The following is a 19,865-nucleotide window of genomic DNA, read 5'->3' on the forward strand; positions in this document are numbered from 1 at the left end:
GCCTAAACTGCTGATTCAAATTTGATGAAGTTTGATACAGAGATAGATAGACCCTTGTCACAAAAATTAATCTTAAAGGAGGTAAAAGTAACGTAAAAAGACGAACTGACCCCTATTTCACCGGCTGCCCGAATTATTTATTTTACGCAGATGACGTCGCGGGCACCAACTACTAGTACATAATAATTTTAGAGATATAAATCAAATGCGACTGCCATTATTTGCGATGACATTCGTGTGACGATGACGACTAACTATAATGGCTATAATTGTTCATGTGGTCATAAAATATTACGACCAATTTTGTGGTCGTAAATACGCGAATACACATATTAATAGGCGTGAGAGGGAGGGGCTTGTCGTATGGCGGTATGCTAATTGGTGTCCGGCAGCAGTAAATTCTGTCGTTAGTGGTTGTAATAAGGCTGAATGTGTGGTACCATCGTCGTGCCTACGTTGCCGACGATGTTGTCGTCAACTTCGGCCTACCGCTTGCTGTCCACCTTTCGATCCGCGTGATCACGGTAAGCAATGGCAAATTAACTGTTTTATTATAATTATTAATACAAAGATCGAACACGGTTGGAGTCCTGTCAGATCGAAGGAGTTTTTCATTGTGTTCGATCTTTGTATTAATAATTTTAGGAAATTAGAGGAGTCATTTAAAAAATAATAATATCGTGGTAGTGAAACATCAAAATATTCATTATAAATAAAATTAACTGTTTTTAAATGTATTTTTAGCATATCCTTGACGCAGGGCCTTTGAAATCGGGTAGTTCATAAGCATTTAACTCCTAATTTATAAGTATACCAACGTAAGTAAGCAAATTTATATAAGTAAGCCCTTATTTATATAACTTATTTGTTACAGGTGGACCTCTGTATCGAGCCTGGTCAGTCATTAGGACTTATGATCAGAGGAGGATTGGAGTACAATCTCGGCATCTACATCACAGGTGTTGATAAGGATTCCGTTGCAGATAGATCGGGACTCATGGTATGTTCTTCTGTAAATCACATAATTCACATTTTTGCCATAGAGAATTGTTGTTATTTGTTTTCATCATTTAGTCATACAAGTCCAGTGCCGGTGCTAGCCCATCTGGAGCCCGGGTCCAATCAATACCCTGGTCCCTCTAGTAGGCACACGATCAAAATGGAATACTTCAGTTATATTTTCCCCAGTGATCGGAAATTTGGGTGCAAATGGTTCAATTATAAATTATGTTGGGAAGCAATTGTCTGTTTACTTCTAACAATAATACCATGCGCCCGTGTGCGCCGTACACCCTACAATGTAGGTATAGCCGGTAGAGATGGAAAATACTGCTTATTTTTAAACGTTAAAACGTACTTTTTTTGAAGAGTGGGCTTAAAAAAAGATTTTCACTTACCTAAACGCGTTTTAGTTTAAAGCTTAAAAAATCATTTAGAAAAACATTTCAGCGCATAGACTTCTATGTTAAAAAAACTTGTAATGTTGTGTTGATAGAGAAAAGCAAGAGAAGACCACAAAAGGCTTAAGATAAATAAGTTTATTTGCGAAACATTATTTTTATTTATAAAATTATTATTCACATTGACAAGTTAATTTGTTTATGAAAGATGGCGGGACTTGAAACATAAGCACGTTGTAAAAAATGAACTGACCGACGCTTAAATTGAAAGACGTGCTTATGTGCTTATTTTAATAATATAATCTCAGACCTCAAAAGTCATTCATCCCCTTGTTTACCACCCTTAGAATTGGAATATTTTCTTCAAATTTAAATGGGACCACATCTGAGGTACCCTCTTTCCAACAAAAATAGAATCATCAAAATCGGTTCACAAATACCGTGAGTTATCGCGTAACATACGTACAAAAAAAACATACAGTCGAATTAAGAATCTCCTCTGTTTTTTGAACTCGGTTAAAAAGCAATTTTTTTAAGTGCTTTTCGTTTAAATGCCCACCTCTTTTAGCCGGCATTGTATAAGTCCTTGCTAGACGTGTCTCCATTAAGTTGACGGTTATTTGCTGTAGTCCACAATGCTGCAATGGGCCAATGCATCTTTACATTGCTTGAAGACTTATGTGAATCTTTTCCAACATACAGGTTTAGCGTTGATTTCGTAAATTAAACTGCACTTGATTCGAAAAGATTACTGAGAACACTGCTTTATGCAATCGAACCTGCGATCTCCTTCGTGAGGGCAAAGTTGGTCCCTGAAAGTCTATCACTGCTTTATAAACTGAGAAATATTTTTCTCATCGTAAAATTTGTAAACGGTACCTATTTATAATGTCAATCGGATTTCTCTTTTATCTTTCGTAAAAAAAGTAGGTCAAGGCCTCAGAGTTCGCTGACAACCAACAAGACAAGTTGAATAGTGTATTGTGATTTAGATTATATAGGGGCGCGATACAAAGGTTTTATATTTTACCCATTTATTTGGGGCGTACAATCGATACAGGGTAGTGAAAATATAGTGGGCTCAAACTGCTTTGCCTTTGTCTTTGTACAATAAGGTTACCTTCAACATCTACAAGGCTATTGTTGCGGTTACGAAGACCAGAATGTAACGTTAAAACTAAAAAAATGCATATATAATTGTGCAACTATAAACGAGCCCTTGTCTCGTAATGCGCGGTAATGGTGCATGGTTGAAATAAGCCAGGAGCGTATGGGCTCTTCGGGTTTACCTTCCTTTATATCTTGTCCCTAATAGACGTCACTGGATCATCCGTATCGCTACTCTTTGATTTAGTTTTGAGTATGTACTTATATGGCGGCCCTATTGTCAAATGACAGAAATAATATATTGACCTCAAATTTTGATTTAGGAATTAACTTTCTGGCGGATCGCGACTGTAATTTTTTTCGACTGCCATTTTATAGTCGCTATCTCGATTTCTTGGACAACGGTAGCTGATTCCTACACTCAACCACATTCCTTCGAGCTATGTTTAATAATTCCACTATATTTAATAGTTCCTAAGGAGGGAGATTTTGACATTACTTTCGTTAAGCGGTGTTGACTTAATTTTTCAAATATTTATAAGAGCGGCAGAAATAGCTCAGGGAGTATCTATTATAATGCAAAATATTCTTCAAAGTATTATGGTTTTTGCAGATCATTAACTTTCTATTATTTCTATTATTCTGATAAAAATGTACACTTCCCAAATTGGTGGTAAAAAAATAATTTTAGGAATAGAAAGGTGAGCCTAATGTGGAAACATTGTGGAAACATTAGGCTCACCTTTCTATTCCTAAAATTATTTTTTTAGTGTACATTTGTACATCAAGTGTACATTTTTATCAGTGTCAACAGAAAAACACAAACAATAAACAACTTAGTTACATTTTATTTTGTTTCAATGTTTTTCATTTGGATATTTATCTTCAACACTTATTAATAAGTAATTCCAAAGCACATTTAACACATATTGTCATAACTAGATAAATAACAAATCAAGAACAATTTCTATTTGGATTTTACAAAACACAATTACGCGAATCTTTCAAAGTAATGCCAAGTGTCTCTGGATTTGCGGAATAAGTTCGCATGTCAGACTCTCCAAGAACTTTGTCGTCTGTCGTATAGTTTGGTAAATTGCTCATTTGCCTTCCATTAAACTTGACAACTTCCGGAGAAAAAATCGTTTTACAATAAACTGTTTACCTGCACTTTATTACTTTGTATTTGGTTTTCAACGACTTTTTAGCCGTAGCGTCATCTATGACGAATCTATGAAAGTATTTCGTCACTCAGATACCTTTACAGCTACCAGCCCTGACTCTGACCCTGAGATGTCTCTATTAACTTCTTAAATAAATTTTTATTGAATTGGTATTCAATTATTTTTTTATGAAATTACTCCTCTAGTTTGTTATACTCGTAATTATTAATACAACGATCGAACGTTTAGAAAAATTTCCCTCGATTCAGCCGGATTCGAACCGACATCTTCTAGCAAGCTAAGCCTAATACGTAAATTACTAACGGGCTATCGTGCCAGAACATCAGGGTAGTATTTCATTTCTATTTCTCTTTGCAAGTTTTCGAGTGAAAACGCCTGGAGCTAGGTGTGGCTAGAAATTTATAGTGTTTGAGTTTGCACGGTCGCCTCCACGTTACTTTCGAACCTCATAAACTATTTACTTTTAACTATAACTTTTGGCTTCCAAAAGTATTTTACCTTAAAGCTACCAAAAAACCACTCTTATTAAGTATGTATATATGTATTTTAAATTGTCTGCTTCCGAACATTTAGGATTTTCTAGCAAGATCACGAGTGTTCAGTTTGACCTTTCTGAGACTTGAGACAGATACTTTCAGTCCGAGAATGTCGAGACTGTTAAGACTTAAGTAACTTAATTAAGCAGTATTAAAAAATTTACTAAACTAATGGTAATTTGTTATTCCGGTTACATTGATTTGATTGTGTAATCTATGGAATTGAAGAACCATTGTAATAAAATCAGGTCCTCTTTGTCTGAAATTACATTAAACGCCCTTTGGATGAAAAAACTTTCGTAAATAAATTGTGATTTTATAATTTGATGTACTTGGTACTTGGTACTTGGTGTAACGGGCTGGTGTCCGCAACTCGACGACAAGGCGCCTATTTTGCGTGTGTAATTTGATGTAATAATGAACTTGAATAAATCTCATGTTTTGATTGCCTAAAGGCCTAGCCTATAATTATCGAAACCTACTTCTGAAATAGTTTCGAAAGTCTCGTTTTCCCGATATTTTTGGAACCGCACAGAGTCCTGACTATTTATCCGAGATGCGGAAATGCAGCAAGGTTGAAAGCTCTCGTTAATATATCTAAAAATTGAATAACTCGTATTCGATTTTATTTTTGACAAACTTACAACAATGACCACTTGCTATTCAGTACATGTAATCATTGATCGCCAGGTGGGTGACCAGATCCTGGAAGTGAATGGACAGTCGTTCGTGGACGTAACACACGATGAGGCAGTCGCTCAACTCAAGTATCACAAAAGGATGTCGTTGCTCGTGCGTGATGTGGGGAAAGTCCCCCATGCGTGTACTGCTTACGGGGAGAGAGATGCGACACCAAGGTATTGTTTTGATACATTTAAATGTAAGACAACATCACATACGTTGCATAGCACTTGTGTTGCACAATGGAAATCGGAAACAACGACGGTACCAGGCTGGTTTTTACCTAGACACGAGACAATATAGAAAAGTTAGGTTCCTACATTGACACCACGAAAACCGGCTTGCAAGCCACTCGACCACGGAAATCGTCTAAAGGTAAAGTCGGGCTATTTTAATGCAATGTATTTTCAGTATCTTCCTCATGTTTGTTTCATAAAATAATTATGGTTGACGTTTATGAATTTTATAAAACGTAAAATAATTGTCGATATGGTAGTTATGTGGTCGTTATACAATACGTTTGGGATATTGAGTATTGAGGGTAGACTCTAGAGGTTAATAAGCGATTTGTAGCTGTTACCTTATTCCCTTGGCTAAACAATTTAAAAGTACTTGTCTCTAAATGACATTGAGATAAATTTAGTTATTTTTATTTATTCTCCAAAACATAAGTCTAATGTTATAAAGTTTCAGTTTTTAATTAAAGTTGCATCCACACTTTGTTGCCAAACATTAAATGTTCAATTTTGTTACCAAACTTGTCAACTTACTTTGGGTGATGGGCGCAGTGGCAGTGTCCCTTAGATCTTTGCGATTTAAAGCACTGATGGGCTCTGCAACTGTTATGGACAGGCGTTCTGCTTACCACCAGGCGCACGAGGGTAACTTTCAGGGGAGTTTTCTCCATCTAAACTCGGTGGCAATTTTTATTATTTAAATATTCTGGAATATTATCATGAAGTGGTGTTTAATATTCGAGTTTAGTATCCTGAAATATTATTTAATACTTCACGATAATATACTCGAATACTTAAATAATAAAAATTGCCACCGAAATTAGATAGAAATAACTGACATGAAAATTACCCACGACTTATTCGTTTCGTCACTTGGTACCAAAAAAAAAATGTATTATTTTTGTTTCATAGGATCAGTGGGTGGGGTAAAAGGAGAGGCGCGGCGTCATTAGCGGTAGAGCAGAAAGCTCGTTCGCTACTGCCAGCTAGTGACTTGCCGGCGATGGCGTACTATATGGAAGAGTATGCGGCGAGGAGACTTACTCCTGATGCCTTCCTTACGGTGCTACGGGATCTCTTGGATACACCACAGAAGGTGAGTTAAGGAGTGATCTTAGACTGTCTTTGGTAAACTGTTTATTCCTATTGTGGATACCTATTTATAGTACACTATATCATAACTTCGCAGTGCTTTGCGTGACTAATGGTTGTATGCATATGTGATTATACTCTACCAACATGTGGATATCCATTATAGTAGACAGACAAATTATTATAAAACTGCGCAAGAAAGGTCCTTGCTCCAGGCAAGGCGTACCTGAATTAAACTATTTTTTCGGTCTAAATCGCAAATATTTGTTTTTCTAGCAACTAACCTTTACAGGTCCCATAGTCACGGCTGACTGTGTAACTTATGTATAACAAGAACTCGATACCTAAGAATTCGATACGTACCTGAATTTTTCTTATATTTAAAAGTTGCCTGGAAGAAAATGTTACAATTGTTTATTTTGTCCTGTCCGTGTTTTTGTACTTGCAATGTGATATAGAATTGAAGTTCTACTACGACCGTTAAAAAATATGAAACTAGACTACACAACTAAATTTACACTTCTAACTACAACTGTTTACGTACAATGTAGGAGTAACATTTTTTTAACTAGATATCGGAAACTTCTTATTACTATTTAAGATGTGTGCATATTTCTAATGCCGAATCGATGTCTATAAATAATTCACTGCTTTGGTTTTTTTTATACAAAATTCTTCGTATATAACTTATTTTTATAAAAGGAATTAACTAAATTTTGATTTGGACACTGACGTCTGTTTTTATATGTAAAATAAAAAAAAGTGTACTCTTAGGACCTAAAAATCTTTGCACTCCACTGTTATTCACTGTTTTCGTATTGCCTATTATGTATGAAAACTTACAAAACATTTGAGCTATATGAGCCCGGGAAAATCTTACCAGCGCGATTCGGAAATTTGATTAAACGTTACCAACGCCATCTAGTATTAACAAAACCAATTAACCGTATTTGCTCTCTACATTATACCTAAAATTTACTTAATGTTTTAGTGAAGGACAATTTTATACAAAAATAGTCATTAAAATAAATAAAGATTATGTTTACACAACAAACTACGTATACGTGTTAAAAGGGAAACTCCAGAATTTTAGCTTTTCCATATAAGTAACAAATAAAATTCATGAGTCATGTTTTAGTTTCTTTAAAAATTACTTTAATTCGCTCTCCTGTAATATTTTCCAAATGCACGTTAGTCGTTTTGCCTTTCCAGTTTCGATTAATATTGTATGTAGTAAGAGACATTTGTTTTTCATCCTTAAAGAGATGGCTTAAGTACTTTTTTTTTCTTTCCAATATTTAACTACGCACTCGTAACTACTACGCTTGCGTTACTATATATAACTTGATACGATAATTGAACTGAAATTAATGTCGTTAAAACGATCATTAATCAATTTCATTTGGGTCGTTTGCTTGCGTCTGTAGCAGGACTGTTCCAAATTTAATACAATCCGTTTCACTCAATCCAATGAACACATGATGTAGCTCTTTATACATCAAAATTGCTTAATGAGATGTTTACCAATGAAAAGTATGTATACCTATCTAAAAAATATATACAACATTAAATGATACTTAAAATGACAACAGTCTAGTACTCGAGCTACGGAAAAGTTTGCAAATTTATTTTTTCCATCTATGTATATTGCACTGATAATACAAATTGTATATTAACTCAAAAAGTGTATTGTATTTTAGAATCAAAGTAAAACAAATTACTCACTTCCCGTGGTATGTTACTATAATTTATGTATAGGTTAAAGTTTACTACAGACATCTAAACAATGTTTTTGTATTGTGCGTATTAAAGAGTACAATAAAATATCAAATCTCCACGATTTAAATCTTCTTCTATAGTAGTAAAGTTTTTGAACCATTAAAACTACTATGAAACTGTTTATGCTACTAAATTAAATTGCGTACGTGGTCATCTCTTATCGGAGCTCGTTCGAAACTCAAAACAGCATCTCATGGATCCAATTGATTTATGTCGAAACATTAACGCGAACGTGAGATCACACAGAACGTAAACGAATGGAATATATTAATTGAACATCGTTGACTGAACTAGTGCTATAAATTTAGTTACAATTGTTGGATGTTACTTCTAAACACGCTAAGTATTCTTACGAGGGGCGGCTGAATTATGAGATAAAAGACGACGATGGCTACTTTTTCAATTTGAAATTTACTTAAGAAATGTAAAAATAGGAAACATATTATTTGTTAGTCTATTTAAAAAAGTTATTGCTCCTTTTTTAAAGTCTTGCTATTTTCATAATATTTACGGAAAATACAAAATGGCGAAAGACGCAATAAACAAAAGAGTGTCATTGATCTGTGGTGTCATTAATTTTGAAAATATAATAAACAATATATTCGTCACGATAGTTCCCTGTATTATTTTTGAATTGGTAATAGTCAAAAGATATTACTTTTTAGCCGCCACTCGTTCCTACCCATATCAAATGCAGGATTTGGATCGATACGAAACCCTGTTTTTCTAATTAATACGAATGTTTTTCTTTCAATGTCAATGATGATGATTAGTGCTTAAAATTAAAATATTGTGCTGTTACTGTACTAACTGCATGATTTCTGTACTGTGACGATTGTGTTCCAGTACACACTTCTGACAGAAATCAGGGAGTTCTTACTTTTCAGCCGCCCCTCGTTCCTACCCATATCAAATGCAGGATTTGGATCGATAGGAAACCCTGTTTTTTTAATTAATGCGAATGTGTTTCTTTGAATATTAATGATGATGATTAGTGCTTAAAATCAAAATATTGTGCTGTTACTGTACTAACTATATGATTTCTGCACTGTGACGATTGTGTTCCAGTACACACTTCTGACAGAAATCAGGGAGTTCTTGCTGCCGGAAGACAGACCAAGATTTGACGAGCTTGTCTACAGGCGCGGAGAAGAACCATTCGATCATCATATAAAGGTATAACAGCTTCTGTGCTTGACATTACCTTACCCTTTTGTTAACTGTAGATGTACACTCAAGGCGTAGAGTTTTTTATTGCAGGTAGTAACTAACTTAACCTAAAATTTAGGGCATTTGCACCAAAAACATGAGGATAATTTCGTGAACAAAACTGCGGCTTACTATGAAAGCCATATTTAGCCTCTTTTCTTAGCAAGCGTAGTATAAACGTATTTTTGTCGTGTTCATTACCCAACCTGCAGTGAATAATCTCATAATCCAGCTCCACCTGGAGGCACTAATTAGAATTTCGCGCTCCGTTAGGGACGCAAACTTCAACTCAACGTTAATTTGGCGTTTTTCATTCGAATCATTACCGTAGTCCGCTCTCGTCTCAGCACAAATTGCCCAACATTCTCGTATTGGTAGCGGAAATTGGAGGTAATATTATAGAACTTCCACATACATTATTCATATTTCGAACACTTAGAATTCAGAGCACTCATTATATTTTTCCGCGAAATCATACTTTTATGATACATTAAAATATTTATGTAATTGATACGGAAGGGCACAAGATCTCTTATGTTATGAGTATACTTGGCATTGCTTACGAGTACATGTGACTTTAGCACCTTTTTAGAAATGAAATTAGCTTTGTAGTATCAGGTGCTTTATTTGCTATTCAGTGACTCATCTTATGGTAGCAAGTTAAAGGCTAGTATTAGGCGGGGACTTAAGTAGCAAATACAAGTGTATGGAATAGTTGATGCTGGATTTGTCCGTAGCGTGCGGCCGAGCGGCAAATGCTGCCTTCCTCGACCATGCACGAGTTGCACGACCCGGTAAGTGCACACGCACTTTAGATTAAACTTCTGTGTTGTTTGCATGTTGATGTTTTTCTTTAAATTTTAATACATCGGCCAGATTATTGAGATCTCCGAAAAAAGTATAAAATAACAAGTTTCAATGGCTTACTATTATTATTATTATATACTACAAGTATTTATGAATATTTTAAGCAATAAGGAATGTGTAAGGGAAACGAGATCTCTTTAATCATAGTCTAATGAGAAATGGTATAATTTAATTATTTTGCTTACAGTTGTATTTTTTTAAATACCTATGTACCTGATTACCTGTAGTATCTTATTATTCTGTACTTAGATAACCTACTAGAAGAAGTAACATCTAGAAAAAAAATCACGCTTTGCGCTAAGTCAGCCAGGTGTGATAAATTGTATATGATAACCTTTTTATCACCACAACAAAAGGTAGCTAAAAGTGTTTTGGACCATTCATCGAAGTATTAACAATAGCCAGTCTTTTTGTCAACAGTTTTTAGGAGATGAGTTACACCATTTTATCGGTAATCTTATTCCGTTTGCAAAGGACACGCGGATTGAAAATAGGCAAAACTATATATATTTAACCCAAAAATGACACCGAAATTAAGTCATCAAGAGCGTAAGTTTCCTCAGTTCCGTAGGAAGAAAACGTTTTGGAATAGGGCGATGAGGTTGAGGGTTGTTGTTGTAGGAGGGGCCGTCAGAGGCAGTGCTCGTGGCCGACCACCGCTCCCCCTCCGAGGACTCCGGGCTCGGCCTGCCGCCGCACGACCACGCTTACAGGTGACTAAACCACCTCCTTCAAGGTGTAATTTTGGAACATAGGCAGGAAAGTAGGTGCGTGTGCGTGTAAAGGATACTAACAACCAAAGTTTGAAATGCGAAAATAGCGCTGATTTTTCCATGTAATGACAATTTTTCGCGGCCTCTACGTTACGAGTAGGTTTCTATTCGCATCTAGTCGTAATGAGCACGGTATAACTCCTGACCCTGATTAGACGTTAAAGTGCCCTCTAGAGTACGAAAGCAAAGGCTAAGTCCTCGTTTAGCATTCGCTTTTGTCCGCACTTTTACATCTCCCCGTCGTTTTCACAGACTCTTGTCTAAGATCTCGGTCTCGTGGCAGAGCATCTCATTGGCTGCCCGCCAGAACTTCCACTTTTATTTCTCATCTGAATCGATTGCTTTACGGTCGGTTAAGCGTTAGTTTTTAGTGTCACCGGCGTATTTATGTCCCGTTGTCCTGCAATTGGTACGGTTAATTTAAATTTTATTATCAGTAAAAGAGCTGCGTGGTCGACATTTTATAATATTCTATTCTCTTGAAACCTTTTAATATATCATCTATTATCATTCAATACCACGAAAGAAACAGTATTAAATTCGATTATATCATTTAAACTTATCGTGAAGATTATCTAATCTAATGTGCATGTGAAACCCGTAAAAATTTATTACTGGTTTCGCATAGTTCTTCCGTGTACACACCGATGATGTTATAGGCGTTGTCTTTATACTGTAGTGTGTGCCGTTTGGTCCAGTTTTTGACTATACGTGATGTTGTGGGGCAGGAGCGGGCGCGGGTGGCGCGCGACCGCCGACGCGCCGCCGCCTGATGACGACCTGGAGCCACCGCACGAGGTGATTTTGCCAGAATTACCTTCTTACACATCTACTATTAAGTCGACCACATCCACTTCTCGACGCCTATCTAGCATACCTGAGTGTCACTCTAGAACTCATCAGATACTTTTCACATCTTCTTGCGGTCTTTTTTTCATTTACTTATCAAATGGCCTATAGCTTTAAATAAAAACTAAAAAACCGGGGTCATAAAGGACAGTTGTAATTATCTAAAGTCAACTCCTTTGCAAAGGCGCACGCATAAAGATGGGTCGTTGCTTTCGTCTTGATCCTTTAATTGCCTACAAGCCTTTCATAGATCAGTGCGTCTTTGTTTCCTCATACTCTTTCCAAATTAACGAGTAGCTTAAGCCGGAGTGGCATCTCGGCACTATCACAAAGTTCGTGCTCACATTTTCTTGCATGACGCGGTAACGGCTAGTCAGTAGAATTTCTCATCCTCACATGGCCGTTATTTCCTGTAAACAGAATCGAGGGGTAAATCTGGCAAAATTGAACCATTTCATCACTCAAAGTGGTCGGCAGCATTACAATTTGGCTAAAACTATACTAACACATCGGTAATAGCGGCCAGCTACTGTGTTCTCTTCTCAAACTATTAGATTAGAATAGATAAGTAAATGTAGAGACGTGACTTTCTGTACAGACTGTCTTTCTTGGCGCTCTATTTATAGTAATTTTGAATTATTTTTTTTTTATAGTCAGTAATATTCTAAGTGTTTTTTGAATAAAAATAATAAACCTAAAAACCTCGGTACAGTTGTTTAAACGAAGGTTCTTGCTTTACCGAGACCATAAAGAAGCCTAATTGAAATGTGCACTAATCATCATACACATCAAGTGCATCATCAATCACGTCATAGATAACAATTTAACACGAGTGCGTATATTAGGCGACGAAATTAGGCTATTGCCTTAGCGGCTCGTTGGTCTAGGGGTATGATTCTCGCTTCGGGTGCGAGAGGTCCCGGGTTCAAATCCCGGACGAGCCCGTGTCAGCCGTTTTTTTTAAATTGTTTTGTTTTTGTATATCTGAGAGTTCAAATCAATTTGTTATTGAGAGTTTTAAGAATTACAATTTATAAATTATTTATTTCATTGTATGATTCTTTCTTTGCATATAGTATGATGATTGTCACTATAAAAGGTAACAAAAGAGACGAAGAAAGTAATAAGCAATGGCAGGGTCATAAGGTAATCAACAGGATAGTGGCTTATATTGCCGCCATTGTATGCAAGGTGACGTTCGTAATATTTTTAACACTGGTTCTTAGTTTTAGCTAGTAAAATATTAGTAAAACGAAACACTTACTATCGATATGTAACAATATCGATAGCAAAGACTCCATTACAATTCCATCTTTGTTTATGTCTTTAAGCTCTATAATTTAAGCAAAATCGACGTAGAAAAGATAAAAATTGCTCTAATTTGCTCGTGTCTTGTCCAATGCAGTTTTATCTCTCGGAACGGAAATATGATCTTGCAGAATGGACAGACACAGGGATCGTCTATTTCATTAATTTTGTAAAAGTTTACATGCAACCTAACTGTAAAACGTACTCACTTTATAATATATCTGTAAAATGTACATCCTTATTTAACAGTTTTCATTTTTGTGATGTTTGGTAGGCAATATAATAACCCCAAATACGGCACGTACAAAATGTGAAGACGTAAATAGAAATAAAGTTAGTTAGAAATAAAATTGTCACTTCCAACACCTTTTTTCCTAGTAAAATAAAACCCTTCCTTAATAAGTCTTCTCACGTGTATTGAATGCTGAATTAGAGAACATTTCTACTTCTATTACGCTATAAGATTTTGTAATCGTAGTTGTCCGAGTTTTGCTTCGAACATGCTTCTATTACTATCGAAAATTTATTTTGTAATCAAAACTTAAAGAAAACAAATAGATCACTCATAGCTTAAATGGAAACTAAAACGTACGTAGTATCTATCGTCGCTGTCTCTGCCCCCCAATTATAATTAAAATAAATGCTTTCTTCGTTATGTTTGGTTACAAACAGAATGCCTAAACAGCTCTTAAATGGCCTTATGGCGTCAGCAATTCTAGAGGGAGACAGTATCGTGGCCATTTTGTGACGTCATATAGATAGCGTCGTTGGTTTAACTTCGACTAATCAACTTTTGCGGGACTCTCCCGGTTCAGTTATTTTTAGAAGCAGGGCAGTTTTTTATTGTATTTTTGTACGTCTAATTTTTACATTTTGTACTTGAAATACAACAGTCTTAATTATAACTATATTATTTGCCGATAGCGGCAATGAATGCTTGAATAATAAAAGCGTATATCGCTGCGCTGGTTCAGTACATGGTTTAAATGTGATGGTTATTGTTAGGATGGCAGAATAACAGAAGTGGAAAATTCTTGTAATAGAAAGGTGTTATGATTAGATTATAATTGGAAATGTCTTATCCCAACCACCGTACAGCTTTGATGCGAAATATTATTATTGTATTATACCAACGATACAACACAAAGAGATGCTATAGAACCATTTAATCAAATAACAATCTACTTTAAAATGGGTATGGTGTACCTTGCTGAGAAATGTACGGTAAACAACAAATACTCGTATATGATACATGTTAAATTTACAAACAAATAAATGTAAAATTTCGTGGTGTTTCTTTAATTTAGGATACTAGTTACTTAAAAGAAATTAATCCTTATAATTGAGCATTTGGATCGGTATTTTTTCAAAAAGAAATTTTTTGCACATTTCGTAGATTACCAGATGATGCAGACAACTTTTAAAAGTCTTTGAATGCAGTATTACTTACTTTTAAAATTGTTCATGAAGCAAAGTATGCTATCTACAACATGAAGTACTTTCCCTCTGTGTCCCATAGTTGTGTGATGCCCCGTGAATCATCATTTCATTGCAATTTAAAAAAAAATGCAAATTCATTCGCTCTTTATGAATATAAAAATAAACTGTTGAATAACAGTTTATTTTTTTGTCTTAGAATGTTCCATATTTAGAAATGTCCTGACGTCCTAATCAAAATTTTAGTATAAACCAATAAACTTAAATTTTTTGCGTGTTTAAATCCGTATAGTATAAAGTTCAACAAGTATACATTGATACACGTTTTGGATACATAAAGAGTATGTATTCAAAACGTGTGGAACATCAAACGTGAGCATTGCTAATGGGTCTCTCGGGAACCATCGACCACTGCGCATGCTCCAAATTTTTTGCGATTACGTCAACTTGCATTTCCTGAATTAATATTATAACATGTTGCTTCTGTATTCTTCGGTTACACTGCAATGATCACTCCTGTTACCTATACAAATATCTAAATTTAGGTATTTGGGACATTAATGTTCAAGTCAAAAATAAAAGTAATAAACCTAGAAAAATGTGTGTGTTAAACATATTCACGTTACAAAATATGTACTCGCCAAAAATGAGTTTTTATTTATATTATTATTTATTCGAAAACGGTACAGATATCACTTACATAGTACTAATAATTCTAGAGTCTGTGGTTACTATTTTTTGTTATAATAAAATTTTCATAAAAACACTGTCTTTGTAGAGTGAATTAGGAAAAATAAGTAATAATTGACCTGAATCACCCGCCCGCCCACAGTGTAAAATTAAAATTCAAGTCATTACGTAAGGACGTATTTGCACACCATCCATTAAAAGGACAGCCACACAAAAAATGTACCCAGCACGACAAGTTGGTTGATTTAAAAAAAAAATATTTCTCTGCTATTAAGTCACTATCAATGTCAGAATAAAATGTTGTTAAATAACTTTACAAACTATATATCTCTATGGCAGCTTTGATTTAGTACTTTGCCATAGCCATATCGGTGCATATCACATCTCTGTATGAGTAGCAAAAACCTAACGGAAAGCTCGCAAACATTAAAATTGTAAAATACCCAAAACAGTAAGAAGCTATAGAAATTGAGAGCGGATTCATCGTCCACATGGATCTATTAGAGCGAATATCCCAGCGTGAAAATCTCGACACAAATGGTAGCGCTACGAAGGGCGGGTGCGTAGAGTAATGTAGTCAAAGCCCCGTGGGTTAAGTTTGGGCAGTGCGCGGCGCGTCATACCCTCGGGATGACGTCTCGCCGTCGGCCGCGGCGTCGCGTCGCCTTCCGCGACTATATTCCTATGGACGTGAAGGCAATGGCCAAGGTATCACATATTTCGAATACATTTTAAATCCTACGTTAACACTATTAGTACCTAACTTGGACATTATAAATGTCAAAAAATTATAAAGCTTACTAGTAACAAATAGAATTTTTGTGACTAAACGTTATTTCATAACGGATGAAAACAATTAATTAGTTAAATGTTTTTATCTACTTGTCAAATCACTAAGATAAGATGGAGAAATGAAACATTTTTCTCATGGGTGAAACTCAACTCAAAACTACACCTTATATTGATAAATATAATATTATCTTTTGTCATGCTTACGATAAGCCCCAATACAGCTAAAAGTTACAGTAAAAAATAGGTTTCAGTTTTTTGGAACTAAAGGTAAACGGCTAACTGTTTACTTTCCATCTCCTCTCGCAATAACAACAAAGTATAGACGCCTACTTATTTTGAAATTCCATTGTGTTGTGCCGGGGAAATGCACTAACGGTTACCCTGCCGACAGGCGCTTTATTGTTCGTGTCGCATTTATCGCTGCTTCTAAGCTATCTTCGGCTAAAATAAGTCGCGTTGCGTGTTCACAAGACTGGCTATATATATCTTTTATTGTTGCTTGTACCTGCCGCCTACGGTTCCGTCAACGGACTTAACTATTTCCTTTTTATGTTTACCTATGATATACAAGCGTGATACCACAATAACCTGTACAAACGATTTTGTGGTACTATGGTGGAGGGAGATGACATGGTTCACAATAGCGATATCAGTGTGTCGCTCCTCGGCATTTAACGCAACTAAAACTTGTATTATGCTGGAGATCGAGAAAAACACACAATAGGAAATTAGTGTGGCGCGTTGAACTCTTTTATAAGAAAACCACTAACATTAGTGATGTTTACGCAAATATCCAATATTTTATTTACAATTTTGCCTAATGTCAACATGCGATAAAACTATCAATTTACGTAAATGTTCCGATAACAATAAAGTTAAAACTTAATAAATAAATCGATCTCAAGGTTAGTGTACAAGCATTGTTGTTGCGTGATTTCTCAACGGAGAAAATATTCACAGAAAAATTGTAGTTAATGTGATAGAGCGAAGTAATAATTTATAAATTTTGTCAGGAAAGTTTGTTCTAATACGTGAATACCTCCAGCAAGTGGCACATGGTGCATTTGACCGGACTTTTAATGTTTATTTAATTAGTGCCATGCACTCTGCCATGTATTAGTATCAATGCTCAGAATTGTCCTTACTGTGTACTCTGTAACAGTTGCTGAAATCACAAAGTGATACTGTTTGTTTGCCTATAATTTGGTTTCTCACAAACATGGAATGGACTCTTCTATCGAAAGAATTCCGCGACAACGGGACTGACGAAATTATTATGTATAATTGAAAGAAAAAAAAATTAAATATTATTTTTTATTTTATATAACATTTAAATTAACTGTTATAATATATAGAAAGTGAAAACTGTAAAACTTCACATATTAAGAAATAAATTGTTGTTTTAACTATTTTTTTAACGAATCCATTGTAATCGATCGTTGAAGTTTAAATTTGTCATTTGTAGCTGTTCACAGTACTGAGATCCAGTTGTCATATTCCTGGTCATCATCAGACCTTTAAGATTGATGGTGAGCCAAAATATTATGTATTTAAAATAGAAAAATCGTAACATCTCGGGATCTAAAAAAGAAAAAATACATTTTAAGAAACCGCTTTCCAATTCAAGGACAGTAATTCGTTAGAAAAGTGATTTTAGATATAGGTAAAAGCAGCCGAACCATCAGACTCCTAATTATAATACACTGAAAGGCTTTACTTTAATGAATTATTATCATAATGTTGTTAATATACGCATTAATTAAGACTCGAGCATATTGCAGGGCGCTAACATGAAGCGTATTGTTCTGCTTGTTGGGGAGGCACTGCGGTATTAAGTTAAAACGTTAGTGATTTGTTAAGTAAGATAACAGTTTCACTAGTTGGCACCTCCGGCCCACGATCTGCGTTAGTTGCCGTTTCTAGAAACTGTGCCAACATGCAAAAATAGCGCGAAAAATCAATTGCATCGTCGAGATAGTTGGTCATCCAGCAGTCTGATTGTGCGCTTTCGTCGAATCACACCCCCGCGGTTTTTTACCTTATTCCCAAGATTTTCTTTATTACGTAAGCATTTCATGATTTTTCCAAGTAAAATCGTTATTTAAGAAGTACCCAGCAAGATTCTAGACACCACACCCTCAAACCACCTGTGTTTTGGACCTGCTTGTCACCTTCTTTTGTGTGTGCAACTTTTCTGCATGTTTTATTGTTGTGTCTCCTAGCACTGTTTCTGCTTTTCGATGTTTCTTCTGTGTGTATGATGTTACTTGTAAGTGAAACCTGAAGTAATTTAAACGAATTATTGCTTATGGTGTAGAGATTGAAGTGATTTTAAAGTCTTTATGAACTATACTTGTGTTTTTTCTGATCAATGAAATTGTACTATATTTTTTACAATTTGTATCTGAATTATATTTGATTTCTGATTGAATTGTGCAGGAGTACGAGGAAGAAGGCCGGAGGTCAAGACGGCATTCCTCACCGTGTAATTCTAGAGAGGGCAGCACCACTGCGCTTCATACCCAACATTACGACGACGCCGTAAGTACCTTTTTAATCTCTACATATATTGAAGCCTCTTCTGCTATAAGCAGATAGTAAAGCGTTCACGGATATCCAATTCTCTCTTTCTTCTTCATTCCTGTTATATCGATGGCATATACTATAATGCTTGCCATCGTGGTGAAATGATTTATCAATGCGTGGAATTTATTCGCCGATTTTTATCCGGGATGTCCAAATTTACAGGAAAGGAATATATGGTACGCATGTGGGGACCTTTCGTGCACCCCAATAAACTGATTTTCATGAATTACCTAACTGGTATGCAGATTTATGGTAGTTTTAAAAATCTTTTATGTTCGAAAATGATAACTTGATTAATACTGGTTTTAGCATGTAGCAACTCTACAAGTAATTCTAAATGGTAGACTGGTTTTAATCTTAAAAGGAGAATCGTAAACGGTACTTAAATAAAATGTAGAACATTTGTTTCTTCCGAATCAATTTATTAACCTATTAATTCTGCATGTTTTGTTTCGTACTAAACTAAACTTAATTAAATTTGGGTATACAAATGAATGTTTTTCATTCAAAATATGTTGTATATGTAACCAATAAGATGGAGTGATTTGGGTGGCCTTGAGCGCAGTAAAAGTCGTATTGCGTGAGTTCAAAAGTGGGTAGATTTCTTCAATACGTAGAAACTTTTCAAATAAAGTAGGACGGACGACTATGTTGAATCAAACTAGCGGTGGTTAACGTTACGAAGAAAGACAGACATTTGTAGGTTTATTTTAGAAGAGATTTGTAGTAGTAATGTTTGTAGCTAGAAATGTGAAGATAAATGTATTAAAACTGTGTGCTTTTTTATACGTAAGGCTTTGTGAGTTCACATATGAAGTTATAAAATCTTCACAAGTAGGGCTCAGTTTATGGATTGTCTCGTTGTCTCTGGCGCAGGATTCCGTCAAATCTCGTTTGTAAGTTTGGCTCTGTGCCAGCATTCTCACACAACAACCCCATCTTATGGCTTTCTCCAAAAACGCTACGTGAAATATTATTACTTACTGCGATTCAAAATCTTTTACCAAATGGATTTGTTAAACAATAATCGATGTAACAATAATTACACATTTATTCATACATTGAAAGTTATTCCAGTAACGTCGTATCAATCGTACATACTACGTCGTACTTATGTCTATAATGCGGTAATAAAAGTAAATATTACTCGACTACAGTATAAACCGTAATGCTGTTTTTGTTCTAGTAATTTTAATCAAATTCTTATAAATAAACAATTTTTTAAATGTAGAACTACCAAATTAATAACAGATGTCTAATTCATAAATGACGAATACTTAGACCAAGCGGTTATTGTATAACTGCTCTCATTGTTTTACGTAGCACAAACAGGTCCTGA

The 19,865-nt window shown here is 35.2% G+C and overlaps 1 protein-coding gene and 1 non-coding gene across 11 annotated transcripts in view; both read left to right on the forward strand.

The window, feature by feature from the left end:
* Nucleotides 1-19,865, forward strand: part of LOC113231281 (whirlin) — a 116,820-nt gene that overhangs the window by 74,382 nt on the left and 22,573 nt on the right. For 7 of the 10 annotated variants that reach the window (XR_003310550.1, XR_003310551.1, XM_026465527.1 and 4 more), the window contains exons 8-15: nt 875-1,000; nt 4,918-5,084; nt 6,057-6,240; nt 9,084-9,191; nt 9,962-10,018; nt 10,713-10,804; nt 11,593-11,662; nt 18,380-18,481. Coding sequence is in view for 8 of the 10 variants with exons in the window: in XM_026465527.1 (XP_026321312.1) it covers nt 875-1,000; nt 4,918-5,084; nt 6,057-6,240; nt 9,084-9,191; nt 9,962-10,018; nt 10,713-10,804; nt 11,593-11,662; nt 18,380-18,481 (906 nt within the window). In the remaining 2 variants the exon portion in view is untranslated. The remainder of the gene's footprint in view (nt 1-874; nt 1,001-4,917; nt 5,085-6,056; nt 6,241-9,083; nt 9,192-9,961; nt 10,019-10,712; nt 10,805-11,592; nt 11,663-18,379; nt 18,482-19,865) is intronic. The other 3 variants (XM_026465553.1, XM_026465569.1, XM_026465594.1) reach the window with 3 other exon arrangements.
* Nucleotides 12,586-12,657, forward strand: Trnap-cgg. Its single transcript has one exon. It is a non-coding gene; the product is annotated as a tRNA-Pro (tRNA).

The sequence above is a fragment of the Hyposmocoma kahamanoa genome, unplaced genomic scaffold, assembly GCF_003589595.1.
Source record: "Hyposmocoma kahamanoa isolate Upper Pololo Valley unplaced genomic scaffold, ASM358959v1 102, whole genome shotgun sequence".
Taxonomy (NCBI): Eukaryota; Metazoa; Arthropoda; class Insecta; order Lepidoptera; family Cosmopterigidae; genus Hyposmocoma; species Hyposmocoma kahamanoa.